At 45.8% G+C, this 19750-nt stretch overlaps 1 protein-coding gene and 1 long non-coding RNA gene across 4 annotated transcripts in view; one reads left to right on the top strand and one right to left on the bottom strand.

Moving 5' to 3' along the window:
• The window catches only part of BAK1 (BCL2 antagonist/killer 1), a 28238-nt gene extending 20769 nt beyond the window's left edge, over window positions 1-7469 (top strand). Inside the window, exons 5-6 of one of the 2 annotated variants that reach the window (XM_077334390.1) lie at window positions 790-970; window positions 2456-7469. In XM_077334390.1, the coding sequence (XP_077190505.1) occupies window positions 790-970; window positions 2456-2560 (286 nt within the window). In that variant the 3' untranslated portion in view covers window positions 2561-7469. Of the gene's footprint in view, window positions 1-789; window positions 971-2455 lie in introns of those variants that run through there. The other variant, XR_013230411.1, reaches the window with a different exon arrangement.
• A 2098-nt stretch (window positions 7470-9567) lies between these two features.
• Window positions 9568-15954, bottom strand: LOC143835922 (uncharacterized). 2 transcript variants are annotated; one of them, XR_013230409.1, is made up of 3 exons: window positions 15823-15953; window positions 14323-14403; window positions 9568-11567 (listed from the first exon to the last, which is right to left on the bottom strand). It is a non-coding gene; the product is annotated as an uncharacterized LOC143835922 (long non-coding RNA). The 2 variants fall into 2 exon arrangements; XR_013230410.1 differs by lacking the exon at window positions 14323-14403 and having other exon boundaries at window positions 15823-15954.
• Between the last annotated feature and the right edge of the window lie 3796 nt (window positions 15955-19750).

Raw genomic sequence — 19750 nt, 5'->3', positions numbered from 1 at the left:
CATCATGAGAAGGCAAAACACAGTGGAAGAGGCGATTGTGTTTGGAAATGCTGAAGGCAGTAGAAGAGATGGGATGAGTCACTCAGGGGACACAGAGCCCTGAAGTTGCAACACCCCTCAGCCAAGCTGTTAACAATAAGGTGTTTAGGAGGTAATTAATTCATAGTCTCACCATAAGTCAGAACTGACTTGACGGCACATCCACACACACTGGGAAGGACCTTGGTTCCATTAGCAGTTGTATTTGCTGCTCCATCAGACAAAGGGCTATCTTGAACAAGAAGAAGAGTTGGTTCTTATATGCCGCTTTTCTCTACCCGAAGGAGGCTCAAAGCGGCTTACAGTTGCCTTCTCTTTCCTCTCCCCACAACAGACACCCTGTGAGGTAGATGGGGCTGAGAGAGCCCTGATATTACTGCTGGTCAGAACAGTTTTATCAGTGCCATGGCAAGCCCAAGGTCACCCAGCATGTGGGGGAGCGCAGAATCAAACCCAGCTAGCCAGATTAGAATTCCCCTCTCCTAACCACTACACCAAACTGGTTCAAGGGCATGCTCATGGAGATGGTTTGTCACCCATGGCAATATACCAATGGGGTGAGAGGGGCTGATTTATTTGTACCTTGCTGCAGCTGAATTGCCTTGGTTGTAGGTTGCTAAACACGCCAGCTCAATGTTGCACAGCTAGGTGTCCAAAGAATTCTTTCTTGCCGCCAGCAGAATATGAGCTAGCAATGGCCCAGGAGAAGACAGCAAATTGCCCATCGCAAAACTCTCCTCTTTCCCACAGTTTGTTTGATAGTGGCATAAACTGGGGCCGTGTGATAGCGCTGCTGGGCTTTGGCTACAGGATGGCAATCCACGTCTACCAACAAGGGATGACCGGCTTCCTGAGGAGAATCACCCGCTTCATAGTCGACTTTATGCTGCACAACCGCATTGCTCAGTGGATTGCCCAGCAAGGGGGATGGGTAAGTGCTAGACAGGGCTCTGTTGACACAGAATTATTTCTCTTATTGTTACAGTGGCTTAAATCTGATCTGAGAGAATGTAGAGCATCACTGGGTCTCCTTCCTTAGCTGGTGTTAAGAAAACCCTTCTGTTCTTCTGTCAGGCTCCCTCAGAGCCTTTCCCCAGCTAGACCCACTGCATTCCCTGCCTCTTCCCTGGGCCCTCATCTCTGAGTGTCATAGAATTTGAAGATACCTCCATGGTCATCTAGGCCACCCCCTGCACAATGCAGGAACTCACAACTACCTGCCCACCCACAGTGACCCCAATTTCCTGCCCAAGTGATCCCCCCAGCAAAAATCTCCAGAATCCAGCCTGGCCTGGAGGAAAATCACCCATCATCCCACAGTGGCAATGAGCAATTCTGTGCTGCCCTAGCCGGGCACACGCAGGGTTAGTGCAAGGGCAAGCACAGTTACTGAGTCCAGCAAGTTCAAAGCACGTACCAGAGAGTAGTCAAAAGTCCAGTCTGGGTCTTATCAGGAATTGTTAGCTGACGAAGTCCAAAGGAGAACCGAAAGAGTTGTCGTTTATCTTTACCAAGGTCAATCTGGGAATCTGTGGAGTATTCAATCAAAGAGTAGTTTAGTCGGGTGAAGCAGAGTCAAGCCAGGAATCAGCCAAGCAGAGCTTTGCCAAAGCTTCGGGGATCAGGAAACCAGTCAAGGCAACGGGTGGACATGTGCACAAAGTTGCAGCCACACTGGGAAGCACTTCAGCTGTGTTTAAGAACAAGCTGAGCTGTCACACCAAGTGGCTGCACCTGGCACTCAGCCTTCCTCCGATGAATGAGCCCCACCTGAGCCCAACCTAGCCTGTTGCTGTAGTCTTAGCCGAGCACTATGCCTGCGTGTTGCCAACGTTGTCCTCCTGCATTCCCTCCTGCGCTCTGGAGATGAGTCTGGGCTGTTCAGGGGTGTTGCTGCAGGCTGAGGTAATGCTGGCGCAGAGGGCATGGTGCTTGTCTGGCTGGGACCTGGTTGTGGCTCCCTATCGGGACTTGCTTCTCTAAGCTGCACCCTGCTGCTTTGCTCCAGCTCCTCCACTTCTTCCTCCGAGGGAGCTGGCAGAATGAGCTCAGGCAGTGGTGCAGAGGCACCCTTTGGAGACGGGGCCATGACAAATTCCCTAGGAAGACAAGGAAGAGCCATCCATGGCACATCCCTTTCTGCCTCTCCAGTTTCCCCAGGTGGCATATGGGCCCACCTTTGTGCTCAGAGGTTGCAGTTGGCCGTGGTATCTAGACAGACTGGTTATGGAATTATGTTTTTGACTTTAATATGCATGACTATCTCTGAGGAGGGAGAAATGATTTCAGGAAGACAGAAATTCATTTTGCAGGTCTTTGAGGAACTTCCTTTCCAAACTATTGTGAGAAGCAGCTTGCAGCCACATGGCATGGTACGCTGACTTTTCAAAGTAACAATTCCTTTCTCTCCCACTAGGTGGCAGCAATGGACTTAAGCAACGTTTACTTGAAGTACATGGCGGCGTTGGTCGCACTGATCTTGCTGGGCCAGTTTGTGCTGCGCCGCTTCTTCAGGTCGTGACTGAGAGGAGACGTGCCGTCGGCCACAGGCACGCCTGCTAGTGATGTCCTGCTCTGTGGTGATGCTTTCAAAGAAAGGATTCGTGAAACAGCCAAAGGAAAACCCCATTGTGCCTGGCAACACCAATTCCAGTGTGGCGCCAGTCGGTTCAAAGCAGGGAACCCACAGCCTAGTGTTACAAGGAAGCACGGAAGAGGATTTATTATTTCTGGAGGCCACAGGAGACAAACAGTTGCTCACGGCAGATGTTCACAGTGTTGTGTGAAATGGGGGGCGGGGGGGGGAGGAGCTGTCTCTTCCACAGTGTCTCTAAGAACAACGAATCCTTTCCCAGAACAATCTCAGGGCCAGCTCTGATAGAGCCATCTGCAGTCCCCGTGCGGTGGAAATCAGAAGCATGATGGGCTGGGTGAGGCATCATTGCACGCTCTGCATTTCTGCATTAGGACCATTTCTCTCCATCTCTGTGAACTTTTCTGGTGCTGTGAAACAATCTTGTGGCATTCACCTGTTTGGGAGACTGTGCCTGCCTGTCTGCCATCCTTTATGTGGAGTGGACATTCAGACATCGCCTATCAGGGGTGGGGGCGAGATCCTGGCGGCAGTGCAGCATCGGAGGTGGGCTTCAGGGTTACTCCACATTATTAGTGCAGAAGAACTTCCTCGTCCAGGCTTGGCCCTTGCCAGTGGCACTCTGTCTTGTCATGCTCACTTTTTATTGCTCTGCGCTGGTCCTTGTGGAGAGAGTCAGCAGTTTTGAAAGCATTTGAATCAAGCCTTATTTCTGTTCCATTTTAATCTGGAAGATGCCGCTCTGTTTCCTGCACACCAGACGCATTATCTGCGCCTTTTCACAGTGAACAGCGACATGGCAAAGAACGGAGGGGTGACCCTGTTGTTTTCCAATAGAACGCTGCCGTTGTTTGTCACTTTGACAATCAATAGCTGACATTTAGATTTGCCTTCTATCAATGATCAGGGAAAACGGTTTCCTGTGGATACCTGAATTAGGACATCAGTTTTTCTCCCAAGCAACATGTGATTGAGCCAACCCACACATTTAAGACTGTGTTTCTGTGCATGCATAGTGAGTCTGTCCATAAGAGCTGCTCCTGACTAGATGTGGCTCAGGGTGGGCTGCCTGTCCCATCATTTTCAACGGGAGTGTTAAGCTTGTGCAATGAAATGAGTGGGATTTAGAGTCACTGCATGCCATTTCATTGGAGCTCTTCTTTGTTGTTGCATCAGCCACGTTTGTGGAAAAAGCAGCATCCAGAGGTATGGGAGACACTTGCAGGTGAAGAGTCTAGCTCCAAACCGTTTTTGTGTTTGGTCCTTTTGGCTTTTAAAACCCAGCTTTGTATTCCATATCTTTTCTGATCCTGCTTTTTCTGTTGCTAGGCATTGCTGTGCGGAAATCTTGGATAAAGCATCCGTTGACTTCTGTGAAGCCAAGATTTCAGATGCACCGCTGAGGGTTTGCATGCAAGCACATACACGCGTTGGATTCTTTCCCCTTGTTTTACAAAGCCATAAAGATGTTAGACTTTAGAGCTTCTTAGCAGCTCTTTCATGCCTCCTTTTCTTTTATCAAAAGCTCTTAAGTGGGAAACTTGGAAGCAACACAGGTTTCTTCTGCCCATCCTGGAGGTTTATATTTTAAAAGAACGCTCTACCCGGATTTTCTTTTAAATGCCTCTAGCAATGTTTTTGTTCCGTTCAATTTTTTTATTTGGCTGTTAGCAGTGCCATATTGAGGGGGGGATTTTTCTGCTCCCAAGATTTCAGCCCGCTCCTGTGCAAATTTGCTCAAGAGGTAAGCCCTATATTGTTCCCATTGCATTTGATTCCAGCACCTTAAACTTCAGAGCTACTTGTATTTTAGAAGGTGAGAGCAAAGCTATTTCAAGAAAGCCTTTCAAAGGAATTCTGGCTAAAGTTCCATTGATTAGAAGAGACTATTTGGCTCATTTAGTTTGTGTCCCTCAGCCCGAGATGCTATTCTAGGGATCCACCACCTTGCGGAAACTGGTCTGAGTAGAGAACAACAAAATGGCTGTCATGGGAACAGGGGCAAATCACTTGGGAGATTCCATAGCATGCTAGGAATCTCCAAGCCAAGCATTATTCTGTGACAAAGACAGATTTTTCTTCTGAAATACCTCCTGCCTCAGTGAGGCGGAGGAAAGCCAACACTAGCTCTTTGCTTTCGGAAAGAAGCAAGTGGACATCAGAAAATGCATTAGTAGTTACAGTGGTCTCATTGTGTGCCATTGTGTGATACCTGTCCTGTCCTGAGAGATACCTTCCAGCACTGTCCCATGAAAGGTGCCCAAGACTAGAACAGTGGAAAGCATAAATTAACATTACTGTTCTGATGTTTGTATCGTTCTGTACCTTTGGTCTCTTTTTGCAGTAGGGCCTCATCTGTGACTATCCACTAATCATCATTAAAAACAGTTATCCATAGTAATAATGTTTTCACCAGTACTACAATATGTAGCTATCTTAGCAAGACTTGGGGGGGGGGAATTAAAAGTCCAAAGGGAAAGGCAGACCTCTCCTGGTGCTGGGATCTGATTAGGAGCTCTTTCCTCAAGACCCTCTTGGGCTTGCCCTCGAACTCAGAACTTCCTTGTTGGCTTCTTTCACATTTTCTGCTTTTATGCGTGTGCTGGGAACTTTCCCTTGAAGGGTTCCGTCCCAGTCTCCAGGCCTTAGGATGACAGTCCCTTTTTGGCTTGTCCTAGCTATTGCTGTTCCCAGCTGGCCCTCTACCTCAGCACCCTCAGGTTGGCTTCAGAGGGAGGCAAAAGTTTCCCTTCCTCATGCCCAGAGGTGAGCACAAAGCAAGGGAAACTGCACAAGTGCCCTTTGCTATTACCCATGTGAACTTTTCTAAATTCTGCCTAAGTCTTTGTACTGTTTACAGATTTGCTGTGGGGCTCTGGTGTAAAGAACCAAGCTTGTTCACCCTGGGTTCCATAAGCATGGTTTGACCACCGCTGCTGTTAGGATTCTTAAAGCTACCATGGTACTGTCTGGAAGAGAGGTGGAATGGTGAGAGAACACTTGAGGGGGAGGGCATTTGTTTGTTGGGGGGGTACTTTGCAGCAGGCTTTCATGCGTGACTAAGAAAGTAAGTAATTAGTAAAAAATTAGCATGCTAGTTGGGGTGACCCACAATCAGCCACTTTATTGGGTGGTTCTTGAATCCCTTCCCACAGAGCCACTAGAGCGGTTTCTCCTCTTGAGCCTTGCAAAATCTCCTGGAGACTCTTTGGGGGCAGCTCTGCATCCAGATGTAGGAGCCACTGGCTTTTCTGCAGGGGGAGGAGGGACCTCAGCGACCAGAACTCCTTGAGGTACAGGGGAGGAAGCTTCTGTTTGGTTTTTGCATGTGTACTTGAAGCCATAATATAGCTGTGAGTCACTTTCCCTTGCTTTATATTATATTTGTATAGACTGCTTATTTCCATACAGTGTCTCCAGGTATTCAAAGGGACTACATTTTTTTTATGTTTCCAGTAGCCTGGACTAGGGGGATGTGCTTCAAAAACAAAAGCTTTAATTTCAGGTTGGCCTTTCAGAGAAGGGTATGTTTGCTGTTATCCCAACATTTCAGGAGCATTGAGACATTTTAAGAATCCATGTTAGGTCATGGGACTGCGGGGGGGGGGGTCAGGAGGAACACCGGGGATCTATAGACCAGTCCTCCCACCAAAGGCTAGGTGTACGGCCACTGTTGTCACATTGAAAGCAGTGACCGTAGACCTGATCTTTGGAGACCAGATATATACTACCCCACCCCACCCCCCGCAAATCCAGTTCTTTCACAACACTTTGGGCATGCCTTTTGCTGTTTCAGACCAAGCAACAAATTGGAAGTGTAATTTCAGCTGAGAAATAGCTGAATGTATAGCACACCCCTCATTTGCCTAACTCCAGAACAGCTGTCAGTCTTGTGAATCTCCAGAGGAAATAACCATCTCCCAGAGCCACTTCTGTGCTGCAGTCCTCAAGCTGCTTACTTTTGTTGATATATAATTATTTTAATTAATAATAATGTTTCTCTAAGTGGCACTGGAGCAACTACACATCAAACTGCCGTATACCAAGCCTGATCCTTGGTACATCAAGACTGTATCCTCTGACCAGCAGTCACTCTCCAGGATCCAAGGCAGAGGTCTTTCACATCACCTACTAATTGGCCCTTCTAAATGGAGATGTTGGGTCTTGAACCAAGGACCTTGTGCGTGCAAAGCAGATGCTCTGCCACAGAGCCACTTATTGTGGATAATTCATCCTTGGAAGAGCTTACTGGAGAAAAGGGATCTTTTGTTGAACACTGGTTTTAGATTTAATTTTTACCTGTCTACAATATTTAATTTAATATGCACTTCTACCAGTTATTCTCCCCCTTCTGTTCTCAAAACACCAAATGTGTAAGGGGAAGCCCTTCTAGTAGACCTGGTTAAATAATTTAGTATACAAGAACAAGCCTTAATTATGCATTAAAAGAAAAGCCAATCACTTTCTGTTCTACCTCCATCATAGAAGGAAAGGACCCCTCCACTGGGGGGAGGACATAGTGGTGCTACTGTGCTTGGGGATATGAGAAACGAGTCTCTTTATATAGGCAAAGGAGCAGTCTTACGCATTCATTGCACAATATATCAATGGGGAACGCACTGGGTTGACTTACTGGAGAGTAGCATCTTTTATGTACTTATAAACTGTATGGTGCCAGGTTCAGGTACACTTGGCAATAAATGAATGATGAATCGTAGCAGTTGTAATATATATTTCCAAATAAAAGATATATGCAAACAAAGCTGGTTCTGACTCGCACATTTTCAAGGGGTTTCTTTTGCTCTAAATAGCTGTGAGAAATTTATGTTGGTAATCGAAATGATTAAACTGTTATTGGGAAAGCTGAGCTGTTGTTGTGGAAGACCTTCCTTTGTACATGCAAGGCTTTATAGAAGCCAGCATGGTTTTCTGCTTTGCAGCCAATGGTGTAGGTCAGGGGTAGTCAAACCTGTGGTCCTCCAGATGTTCAGGGACTGCAATTCCCATGAGCCCCTGCCAGCAAATGCTGGCAGGGGCTCATGGGAATTGTAATCCATGAACATCTGGAGGACCACAGGTTGACTACCCCTGGTGTAGGTGACGATGCTCTCGGAGCCCAGTAGAACCCGAGGGGATTACTCATGTCAGCTGGCATCCAGGCTTGGTACATGAGAAATGAAAATCATGTTTTTTGCAATGTGGTGACTCAGCACATCAGCTGTGGGGCCTCTGTTCCATCAGGGCATGGCTAGATCGCCTTCACCACAGAACCATATTCAATGGTTGTCCTCCTAAAACATTGCAGAAGCTTTGAAGATATTGCTAAAATCCCAACAGGCACAGTGTTGCTATTGTAGAAATGCAGGATAGCATGAAGTGTGCAAGGACAACACTTTTCCAAATGGGAAGGAGATGGGAGGAACATATTCCTTTTTGTATAAGGTAGAATGAAAGAACAGCAGGAATATGGGTTTCACAGCTGCTTTTCTTAATCTAAGAATAAGGATCTCCCACACTTCTGGTATGCAGAATCCATGAAAGAAACTGAAAATGAAAAAGGATTGATGTAGCCAGTTAAACTGCATAGTCATAAGATGGTGCTGGTGGCTGGCTTGGGAACTCCCAGGTGAATGAAAAAAAGCTAATGGAATGTCTGCAGCCAAGAGATGCTGAAGGAGCAGCATGGCTTCATGCTCTGTGGGGTGGGAAAGCTCTTGAATTCTGTCTGCAAAGGCCACAGGAATGGCAGGGAAAACAGAGTTGTAAGACACAAGCACACCTTCCCTCAACATTTCTGCCCAGACTGAAAGGAAGCACTGGCCCAGGGCGGAGAAAGCTAGAGCCAACATGTCTCTACCAAACCCATCTCTGCAGAATGACAATGCTGAACACATTCCCAAGAGGCAAATGAGTTCTGCACTGCAGTCCTGAGTGAGATCACGGTTCTATTGTTAATCTTTCTGTCTCATAGCAGGTTTAGGAGGCATCGAGGACAGACCCAGAGAGAATGCTACCAGCTTGCACCTGCTGCCCCCGAACACCCATGTGCTTTCTCTCTCTTTGTTTAGCAAAAGGTTAAATGGTAACAAAAAATATGTGGCTCTTAGAAAAGTAGCAGCTGCCTCTATAACACACCAGGATTTATTACCCTAATTCAAGCTCTCAGTTTAATTCATTCACCAATAATAAGCAAGGGAAAGAAAAAAATGCACCTGTGGCCCTTTAAATAAAAAATATATTAGTGGGAAAACATATCTCCAAAGTCAGTCTCTGTTGTTTTTGGTAGCTTTGTAATCCGTCAAAAATCACATCACCTTCCATCCATGAGGGATTTTAAAGAGGCTATCCTGGGGGAGAGAGACATGAGCAAGAAGGCATTGGAGGCAGCTAAGGGAAATCTAAAAAGGCTGAAATATTTTAAAAATTGTGTCATTAGCAGTTTATGTAGTGGACGGGGATCTTACATGCCCAGAGCCCCCCCCCCCCCTGTGCATAGCAATCTGAGCATGGAGAGGCAATTCTAGACATCTAGGAGTCATTTTCTGTCTCACTGGCCACATGCTAGATGGCTGTGGTGACACCAAGCACAATGCTCTGTGCTGGCTGTTCCTGGTAACACAAGATCCTCCTTGTCATCCAGGAACTTGCTCTATTCCAGGCCCTGGAAGCCTGGAAAGCCAAGGGCTATTGTGTTCCTGTTGCACATACAGACCTGAAGATCATGAATTGCCATTTGTCTGTAAAGGGCACATAGCAGTTACAGGCAGCTCCTCATTTGAATCGAGGCTGTGCAGTGTGGGGAAAGGGGGTTTGACCCTTCAGACTTTCTTCCCAAAAACTGGATGTGATTCTTAGGCAACCGTTATCTAATCCTTGCTTGGAGCGAAAATGTAGGAGTCCTACTTTATTCCTACAATACGACTCAGCAAACAGGATCCAGTAAATTTCTTTACTTTCTTTGATCCAAATGTCATTGCATATGGAAGAAAAGAAGGCTGAGAGAGTGACTTGAGGCAATGGGCAAAGGTATTGAAAGGGGATTTTGTCTGGTGCAGTTTTTCTCATTCCCTTTGGTCTATCAGATCATTGAAATACAGGCCTCCTTCCAAAGAAACCTTGGGGTTATAGCTGAAACAAAGCAGGGTGAATCGCTTGCATCTTAATAAAGAATCAGATATCTCCTAAATGGATTAGTAAGAATCCAGTTTCTGTTCAGAAGCAACCTGCGATGTCTAAACCAGTGGTTCCTGGGCCCAGTATGAGACCAGGTCTGAATGGAGGACATTTATTCCCTGTATTCATTTTCCATCTAACGATATGGTGCTGTAGCCCTGCCGATGCCTTGGTTATGAGTATATAGGGGAGAAGTACATGTTTATTACCGCCATCTTAATTGTTTAACTGTAAGGGTATGGTTTATGGTATGATGGGAATGTTGAGATGCTTTAGAAGTTATGTGATGTTTTAGAAGTTGTGAACTGCTGCAAGCCAGCTTGCTGGGAGCAGCAGTATACAAGTGGAATTATAAATAAACTAGAAATTAAGCCCGCTGAAGCTAAAATACAGCGGGAGCTAGTGGATTTGGAGGAATAAGGAAGGAAAGGAAGGTAGAAGAGAGAAAGAGGGATGGGAGTGAGAAAGGAGCTTTGCGGCTCCTGATTGGCCCCTCTGAGTTTTTATCACGACAGGCCCCACCCCTTTCTCCGCCCACACAGCTCTTAGGGCTTTATTTTTACCGCTCTGCGGAGCGGTTTACAGATCGATGAATCTCATTGAGAAGGCTAGATCTGACATAAACGGCACTTTGTCAGGCCAGGCTGTGTGTGCCATAAAATATGCCAGGTATAGGTGACTTCAGATGCTGAATGGCATTGGCAGGCTTGATTGGAGTAGGTGTGCTGTGCAGAGAGGTAGCAGGCATGGGGAGGTTGGCAATAAGACAGGAAACCTAGGTCTCATATCAGTCCAGGAGGATGCAAAGAATAAATGAACATAAGTCTGACATTAGAAGCCATAACGTTCAAAAACCAGGTATCTACCAGAGGGGGAACATCATTAGGTTCCAGGACATTCGGTTGCTGACCTAAGAAGGTTCAGTTGCTGTCCTGAGAGTAGCAGTTTTCTTACAAGAAAATGATTAGAAAGAGAGAGTATTGAATTGCAACTGAGAATGAAGCTCAAGACAATGCATCCCCCTGGACTGGACTAAGGCCTACGTTTCCTGTCTCATTACCAATGCCTGCTATTGTCATTCAGCATCAGAAATCACTCCACTCTACCAGGTATAAGGACAGGTGGGACTCCCATTCTAGCTGAAGATGTGGACAGTGACTCAGGAAACGGAGATCAGGCATCCCTGCCCTCCTTTACTGCAGGCCCGTAACAGCAAGCATCATTCTCTGTTGTTCCCTTCTAGCCCAAAATTGTGCAGAGAGGTTCAAGACGTGTCTTCTGGTTCACTAGAAGATGCCTGCCACAAATTTTGTCAGTGCTACTGGACTCTTGCTCCTTTCCAAGAATAAAGATTGCAAGCTGTGCTGTCAGGTTTATTTCTCCCCCTCCCCTGCTTTATCTTAGAACCAAAGAGGGGGATCTCCAAATGAAATAATGTGTTGATTTCCAAGTGGGCAAAATGCACTCAGAGCTAGTGATGATAATGAAACAGTTAGAAGGGGGGAAACTTTACAATTGAAGATAAAACTGAATGATAATGTCTATGAACATGTCATCATTTAGAGAAACAGGATCTTCAGTGCCCTTCAGGAAGAGCACTCAGCACAAAGGCAAATTTTTGCAAGCACCATCCATCAACACAAGTGGGGGGGGGAGAAAGTCCCAAATTTTAACTTAAGGAAATTGAGGGCTGCTTCTTCCCCATATGCCTCTTCAGCAGTGTGTGCCTCTGCTGCTCTGGAATCCTTATTCTGGCTTGCACCTGCAAAGAAATTAGCATTTTCCATCAGTGAAACTCTGGGCCTTCTCTCTCCAGCTGCAGCCTGGACTGACAGAGGGAGTGGGGCTCTTGCAGCTAGTAATGTGAGCAACTTTACCAACTGCCCAATGGCACTTAAATGCTACAGCAGCATCTATCTGCACAGAAGAATGCAAGGGCCTCCAGGATGGCTCATATTTACAGTGCCAGTGTAGGATTCTGAATGGCCCACTCCCCAGTCACCGGGGCAGCACTGTCAAAATGACTGCATCTGCCATCTGTTTGGCACTGCATGATATGAAGAGACTTCGCTGTGGATGAGAGCCAAGGACTCGCCCTGCCTACTTTGTAGCCAGCATCCTTCAGCCAAAAACAACTCCGCAAGCAAAGCTGATTTAGGCTGGATTTGCCTCCATGTACCTCCATTAAAATAAGGAACATTCTGTTTCATAACATATTATCCTTTGTTATCTCCAGGCCTCATGTTTTATGTGTTTTACTTTTATACTGTGTATGCAGTTCTGGCCTTCTTTCACTTTCTGTGCAAGAAATTCCAAAAATTGCACACAAAACCATCATAATATGCTGAAGATGTTTCTCCTAGTCAGAAGTGAATAAACTTAATAAAGTTTGGATTAAAAGTTCTCTTCCTACATTTACCCAAACCTAACCCAGGTATCTCCATAATTAATTTGGCCTTTCAATATATGTGGACATTTTATTTCACATACACACACTATACATCTAAATAGGATCTAACTCAGGGGTCCCCAGCAAGTTTGCTGGAACCCACCAAGAGCTTTTAGAATGTGGATGGAGTTAGGTGGTGCTTTCCTCTGCAGGGCTTCCGCTTGGCTTTGCAGCTGACTTCTTCTGTCTGTGCCCCAACCTTGGTATGCCACTAGGCCTACTAGCTGAGTGGTTAACAGTTTCTTGGAACTAAAAATATGTGCTACATGCTTTCAATTCCTGGTCACCAATGATGACCTGGCTGGCCAGGTGAAAGGAGATGGCTGCTGGGAGTCCTAAGTCACCACCCATCTCCTGGCTTGAAGGGGAGGGAGTGGCTCAGCAATAGCTTGGAATAAAAGGACTCTCAGCCTCCAGCTATTGCCAATAATCTGATTGGTGAAGTCTCTAGTGGTAGCTTGGGGCTCCAAGTGCACAGAAAATGATTTAGCTCTAAGCTATCACCGAAGAACTCCAATAATAACAATAACAATTCATTCATAGTCTGCTCTTCCCCAAAGGCTCACAGTGGGTAACATTTTTAAAATAATAAAATAATACTATACAAAATTATATATTAAAATCCATAAGAGGTCCCTCATGAGAAGGAAGGATTCCCTGGAGAAGAGCCTAATGCTGGGAGAGATTGAGGGCAAAAGAAGAAGGGGACGACATAGAATGAGGTGGCTGGATGGAGTCACTAAAGCAGTAGGTGCAAACTTAAATGGACTCCAGGGAATGGCAGAGGACAGGAAGGCCTGGAGGATCATTGTCCATGGGGTCGCGATGGGTCGGACACGACTTCGCACCTAACAACAAGAGGTCCCTTAAACAGTTTTTACAGCTTCTATTGCTTATAGCGGGAGGATTAACATAGATAAAGGTTTTGGATTCAGGTGAGAATTTGGCTGATGTTTTGAACAAGGAGGCCAGGATTCTGACACCGTTTTAGGCCTCTACTATAAGCCTGGGAGAACATCTCTGACTTGCAGGCCCTGTGGAACTGTCCAAGGTCCTGCATGGTCCTGATCTCCCCAGGAAGAGTGTTCCACCAGGTTGGGGCTGGGGCTTAAAAGTCCCTAGCCCTAATTGCAGCCAGTTTGATATCTTTGGGGCCAGCGATCTTGAGCAGACTTTGTTCTCTGGATCTTAAGTGCTTTGAGGGGGATATATGGGAAGAAGCAGTCCAGTAAGTTTGAGGGTACCAGATTGTTTAGGACTTTAATGGCAATAACCAAAACCTTGAATTTGACCCAGTCTTCAATTTGCAGCCAGTGCAACTGGGAGAGCACAGTTCAAATATCTGCTCTTCACTGGGTTTCTGTGATCACCTGTGCTGCTGCACTCAGGACCAGTTGGAATTTCCAGAGCAGCCTCAAGGGTATCTCTGCATAGAGCAAGTTGCAGAAGTCTAGTCTGGAGGTGACCATTGCATGGATCACTGTGGCTAGGTCAGCACTGACAGGTAATGTAATAGTTGCTACACCTGGCAAAGATGATAGAAAGTCTGGCAAGCAACATTCATTACCTGGGCCTCCATACATAAAGGGGAGTCCAGTTCACTCAAGGTTATGTTCTTCATAGCCTAAGGGTTACATATCTAAAGGACCATTTCTTCTCATATGTTCCCATACACTAACTCTTGAGTTATTGTGTTTCGCATAAGATGGAGTCTGTGCCTCCCGCAGTGCCACTCCCACTTTGTGGAAGGAGCTCCATGAGAAGGCAAGGAAGGTACCTCTTTAGAAATTTTAGGAGGCACAGAAAATCCTTTTTATTTGCTAGGGCTTTTAATGGGGCATAAGCTACAGGTATCTTTTGGAGAGAGGGGGCCATTTGGGGGTTATTTTGTTGTTGTAAATAGGGATTTTAAAATTATAATTTATAAGACACCTTGAGTCATAATGAAATTAGTGTAACATTTTTCTGTAGGATAAGGAAAAAAACAGTAATGCAAGAGAATGCTCTGTACAATGCTACTTTCTATTGGCGGTATAGAAATCTAAATAAATAAATATTACTACAAGACCTGATATTTCAGTTCAGTTTTCTGAATCTTCTCCTTGCAGCCTGAGCCATAACAAACACCTATAAGTTTTTTCTTGTTGGTCTAAACTTGAACAGGAGTTAAAAATAGCAAAGTTTAGAGTTAAAAATAGCAAAGCAGTACTATCCACCTATCATTTGCCTCTGCCTATCCCAACTGCTGCAAGTAAAATGAAAAACTCTGCGAGATCAGATCATCAGCCTTCCATGTCCTCTGCTGTTTCACTCTCTCTGAGATGCTTAGTTTGTGCCTGAATTGTACTTCACATAATGAAATTTCCATGTCCAATAAATAAATAAATAAATAAATAAATAATCCTCTGAGCTGGAAGTCAGGGGGTTATATTCTGGCTTAGTGCAATAATTTTCTATGTGCAGGATATTAATAATTATTAATAAATTCAAAGAGCAGGGTACATCAAATAACAGATAACAAGATTAATTATGTTATATATATATATATATATATATATAACATAATTCCTCTGTCCACAGTCCTCTGTCCACAGTCTGTACTGGGGTGAACCACAGATCACATTGAGAACTAGACCTGTTATCTATAGCATCTTACCAAATGGCAACAATTTTTTTTTTACCATGCATCAGGTTCAGATGTGCATCTGCTAAACTGGTCCTCAGTTTTAAGTGCCCGGACATGACACTGTGGTCTTCATAGTAGCTATGTGAAGAAGGGGGGAGGCAAAACTATTGCTCCCAGATCAGCAACATTGGTGTTTTTGCATTTCACCAATGTCATATAAAGTAGCAATAGTTTTGAATGACATGGCTGGCTGGCTGGCTGGCTCAAGAGCTTTTTGGCAACAAGCAATGGAACAGTATCCAGATGATTATCCTTGGATTGATGTACACATTTTTCATTTGCCACTTCAGTCTGACAGCTGCATGAAGGGAGCTGATGGCACTTTCAGGAAGCTTGTTGGAATCACAGCAGCTGGACATCTGCTCTTTAAAGCAAATCCCTTTCACAAAATAATTTTCTTCAGTACCACTCATCTGCAATAACATATAAGACTAATTCTGGGCTACAACAATAGTATTATATCCCATCTGGCTGCATTGGTCCTATTCTGGCCTATAAAAATTTGCTAACTATCCATAGACAAAGTGAATGAGTCTTTACAGCTCAGTGCAACCCCTTGTGACAGCGGGGGTCTATAACTTTTATTTGCACTTAACATGGATTTGTATTGTCATTATTCATTCAAGCCACTTAGGCTAACTTTGGCTGAGACATGCCTGACAACAGTTCTGCTGAAAAGAACCTCAGCAATTCAAAACGCACTGCAGCGTTTCAGATCCCCACCAAGAGCATCCACAAAAGGGCCAGTTTGAAAAGAATGTGGCGATATTAGAAAGGCTGACCTAGGAACTAGGAGCAGCACCCGCAGGCTACACCCCATGATGTGGCCCTCTGCCCCAAGGAGGGAAGAGAGACAGCGGGAGGAGGGAGAAGCGCGGCAACCTTAAGCAGCTGCTATTCCTCCCGGGGACCGGGAAGCGGCTTCCTTCTCGGCGAGGATTCAGCGCCCGGGGAACCGCGCATCAAGCCCGCTTTCGAAAGGGGAGCTCGGCCCTTCTTCGGCGGCCTGCCACGCAAACCAGGGAGAGGCCGCCGTGCGGGTGGCGTCTAATCGAGGCGCGCAGGCCTGTCTCCGCCCTGCCTCCCGTCCGCCCACTAGTGAGACGACCGGCCATTCGCTCGGTCTTGCGAAACCGCGGCAAGCGGTGCAAAGAGGGGCTCTGGAAATCCGCTCGCTCGCTTGGTGGCTTGGCCTGTAAAGCGGGGGGTCGATCAGCCTGCGGAAGGTAAGGACACCACGGGGAGGGGGTCTCTCTCTGCGCGCCTCGGCCTCCTGCGCGCTCGAGCTGCGACGAAGCAAGAGGCTCTCCTACCAACAGCTCGTGCTGGGGGAAGAGGAGCATTTCTTGACGCACAGCCCGAGCCATCGCGGCATACTTTGCTCGGAGAGAAGAAAACTGACACCATCCCACTAGCTAGGGCAATGTCGCCCCGCCCCTTGTTGTGTGCCCAGTGCAGCTGCTGGATGGGTCAGACGTCAACTGCGTTGTTTCACCTGGAATGATCATTGTTGTCTCTGTCTCCCAAAATACTGGAACTTGAGGGCATCCAGTTTATACTTTATACAAGCAGTGATTAAAATGTGGAATTCACCACCAGAGGATGGAGTGATGGCCACAGGAGTAGACGGTTTTGAAAGGGGATTCGATAATCTTCCATGAATCTGTCAGTGGCTGAGGGGGACCTCCACATTCAGAGACACTAAGTCAAATTCCAGAGCCAGAAGACAGTATCAGGGGAAGGCCTTGGCCTCTGTGCCTGTTGTTGGCCATCTGGACCAGGAACTGGTTGGCCACTGTGTAAGACGGTACTGAACCAGATGGACCTCTGGTCTGGTGCAAGAGGGCTTTTCTTTGGTTCTTATGTTCTGATGGAAAGTTACAGCTTTACCTGTTAACTTTCTGGCTTTCTTGCCTATTAAAGGTAACTTCCACCAAAAATATAAAGAAATGTATAAAGAAACAGTGCATGCACTGTCCTCTAGTTTAGCGATCCCCAACCTGTGGGCTGCGGACCACATGTGGTCCTTCGACTAACTGGAGGTGGGCCGCGAAGGACGCCTTCTTCCCCCCCCCCCCAGCCCTTTACAACACACTTCGGGTGTCATTGTCTCCCATCACTCCCAGATGGGACTACCTCATTGCAGAGAAACGAGCTCAGGGTTCCCATTGATTTGTCATTGTAATGAGTTAAAATTTCCATGAAAATAAAATGTTCCTTATGTTCATTGTTGTGGTGTGTCTGTATCTTATTTTGAAGGGATGTTTAAACATTACCTCAGTAAAAGGCGTTGAGTGGTCCCTGGCATTGAGTGGTCCCCGGTGATAAAAAGGTTGGGGACCACTGCTCTAGTTGATGTCCTTTCTTTCTGTATTCTGAACATTCACACATGCTAGAATTCATGCAGAGCAATTTTGTCTCTGAAAGAACTTATGACACGAAAAAGGATGCCTTGTAATCCTTGTAGTAAACCACAAGTTGTTGTTGTTGTTGTTGTTGTTAGGTGTGAAGTCGTGTCCGACCCATCGCGACCCCATGGACAATCATAGAATCATAGAATCATAGAGTTGGAAGGGGCCATACAGGCCATCTAGTCCAACCCCCTGCTCAACGCAGGATTAGCCCTAAGCATCCTAAAGCATCCAAGAAAAGTGTGTATCCAACCTTTGCTTGAAGACAATGATCCTCCAGGCCTTCCTGTCCTCTACCTTTCCCTAAATCACAAGTTACCTGGCTTTAATTTCATAGAAGGTTTAAAGTGCTTGAACAAAAGGCAATACATAGGCTTTGAACTAGAAGAATGGAGACTCTGATAAACTCAGGGTGTGTCCACATTTTGACTAATACGTTAAATCATTAACTAATTGGACTAATTAGATAATTAACTAATTCTTGGAAATCAGAAAAGGGCCCATATTCTTTCCTAAAATTCACCTACTGCAAACCCTGTGACCATCCTATGACTCCCCGGTCTGCTTGTCCTGCACACCCTGTTGCCAGCAGTGTGCAGATGGGGTGATTAGGAACTGGTTTCCATAACTCTGGAGGACCTGGTCATGTCCTGAAGGAATATTTCTCAGAGTCAAAGGGTGTGAAGAGAAGGAAGCAGATAAGAGTGGGCTGGAGTTCCTGGTACATTTAGGCAGGTCACATTGAATGTATACATACACTTTGGTGAGGCTTATTGTCACTAAGCATCATAGATTAGAAATATTAAAACATAATTTTAATGTGGAAATGGAGATGGGGTCATTTTAATTCGTAAAAAAGTTCTTGAGAAAAACTTAAATACTTAATCTGAGAAAAAAAATAGTAGCAAATTCAGTTAGAATTAAAAGAAGATTTAAAAATACATATTTGTCCCCTCTGTTTTGATTAAAAGCCATGCATAACACAGTGTGCATAAAAGAACAAACCCTTGCTGCTATTTCTACTTCTGATGCCCTGTAGTCATATTTGTACATCACTGAACACAACCCTATTGTACTGTAAAGTTTCCAGGGGTAGTCAACCTGTGGTCCTCCAGATGTCCATGAACTACAATTCCCATGAGCCCCTGCCAGCGTTTGCTGGCAGGGGCTCATGGGAATTGTATTCCATGAACATCTGGAGGACCACAGGTTGACTACCCCTGCGTGTAAGCCACAGCTGATTGAGAAATCCTTAGGTCTGAGGTATTACTGGGGGGCTTTACGCACCGGGATCTTTGTTGCAAATTGGTCACTGAATGGAAAATCGCCATTTAAAATAGTGGAATTCGTCGTTATGCATACCTGCCTTTGTAGTGGAATCCAGTTGCGTTTTGTAGCGTTTCCCACAGCTTCCGGTCTCGGCAGAAATCGCTAGAAAGGAAGCGCTATTGCCAAGCTCGTCCCGCCCCTGGCCGTCAAGCAGCCAATGGGCAGCCGTTAGCATGCTCCCAAACAGCCCCTTTCCCTTTAAGAAAGGTTTTTTTTAAAAAAAAACAGACCCATTGTAACGAATCTGTGTAGATTTGTTGCAACGGAGAGACCCATCCAGCTGCCTAATGTGTTTGAGCTGTCGTTTGATCGTATGATCGTTGCCACGCTGCCTCGAGTGAAAAAAAAAAAATCCCCCCCCCCTCTCACGGGCCCGATTTTCGGCTGAATGAATGTGTAAAAATTAATGGGAAAATACATCAGCAAACGGGCTTTTCAGTGGTTTGTGCTTAGTGACTAAAGGTGAAGGACTGAAGCCAGGGAAGCCTCTAAACAGAAAGAGGCTCGCTGGTGCGTTTATCCCCGCTCACTCGGAGAAAAAAAAATGGCGATCGTTTCGCCGGAAGTTTGGAGGACAGGTTCAGGAGGAGGGACTTTGAAGAAACCGCAACAATGTTAACGCACAGGTCTTTTTCGCTAGTGTTGCAGATTGGTTGCAAGAGTGTAGCGCTTTCCGGAGGGTGAATCCACTTTTTGGGATTCCCCTGAAAACGCTACAAGGAAGCGCTTTTTGCAGATTGGTTTCAGGTGTGTGGCAGATTGTCTATGACGTCGTGCGTTATGGCAAATCAATAGCGTTTCCAATTGGCAACCATTGTGCGATTTTGAAGGCGTGCAAAAAGCCCCTGGGCTTCACTTGTCTCAGGGAGACAAGTAAACTGACTGTTTTCCAGTAAACTGACTGTTTTAACTCTTGAATTGTCAGTCCAAATTTCCTTTCACCCAATTTCAGAAACTGCAGTCCTCTGTGCCAGTCTTCCGAGTCTTGTAACTACATACGGTGCCACTGTATTTTAAAACCCAATCATTCTTACCACTTGATTCCTCAAAAGATACAATGTACCATCTTC

The sequence above is a fragment of the Paroedura picta genome, chromosome 4 (assembly GCF_049243985.1).
Source record: "Paroedura picta isolate Pp20150507F chromosome 4, Ppicta_v3.0, whole genome shotgun sequence".
NCBI lineage: Eukaryota > Metazoa > Chordata > Lepidosauria > Squamata > Gekkonidae > Paroedura > Paroedura picta.
Note: the sequence above shows the minus strand (reverse complement) of the source record. Positions and strands in the feature narration are given on the sequence as shown.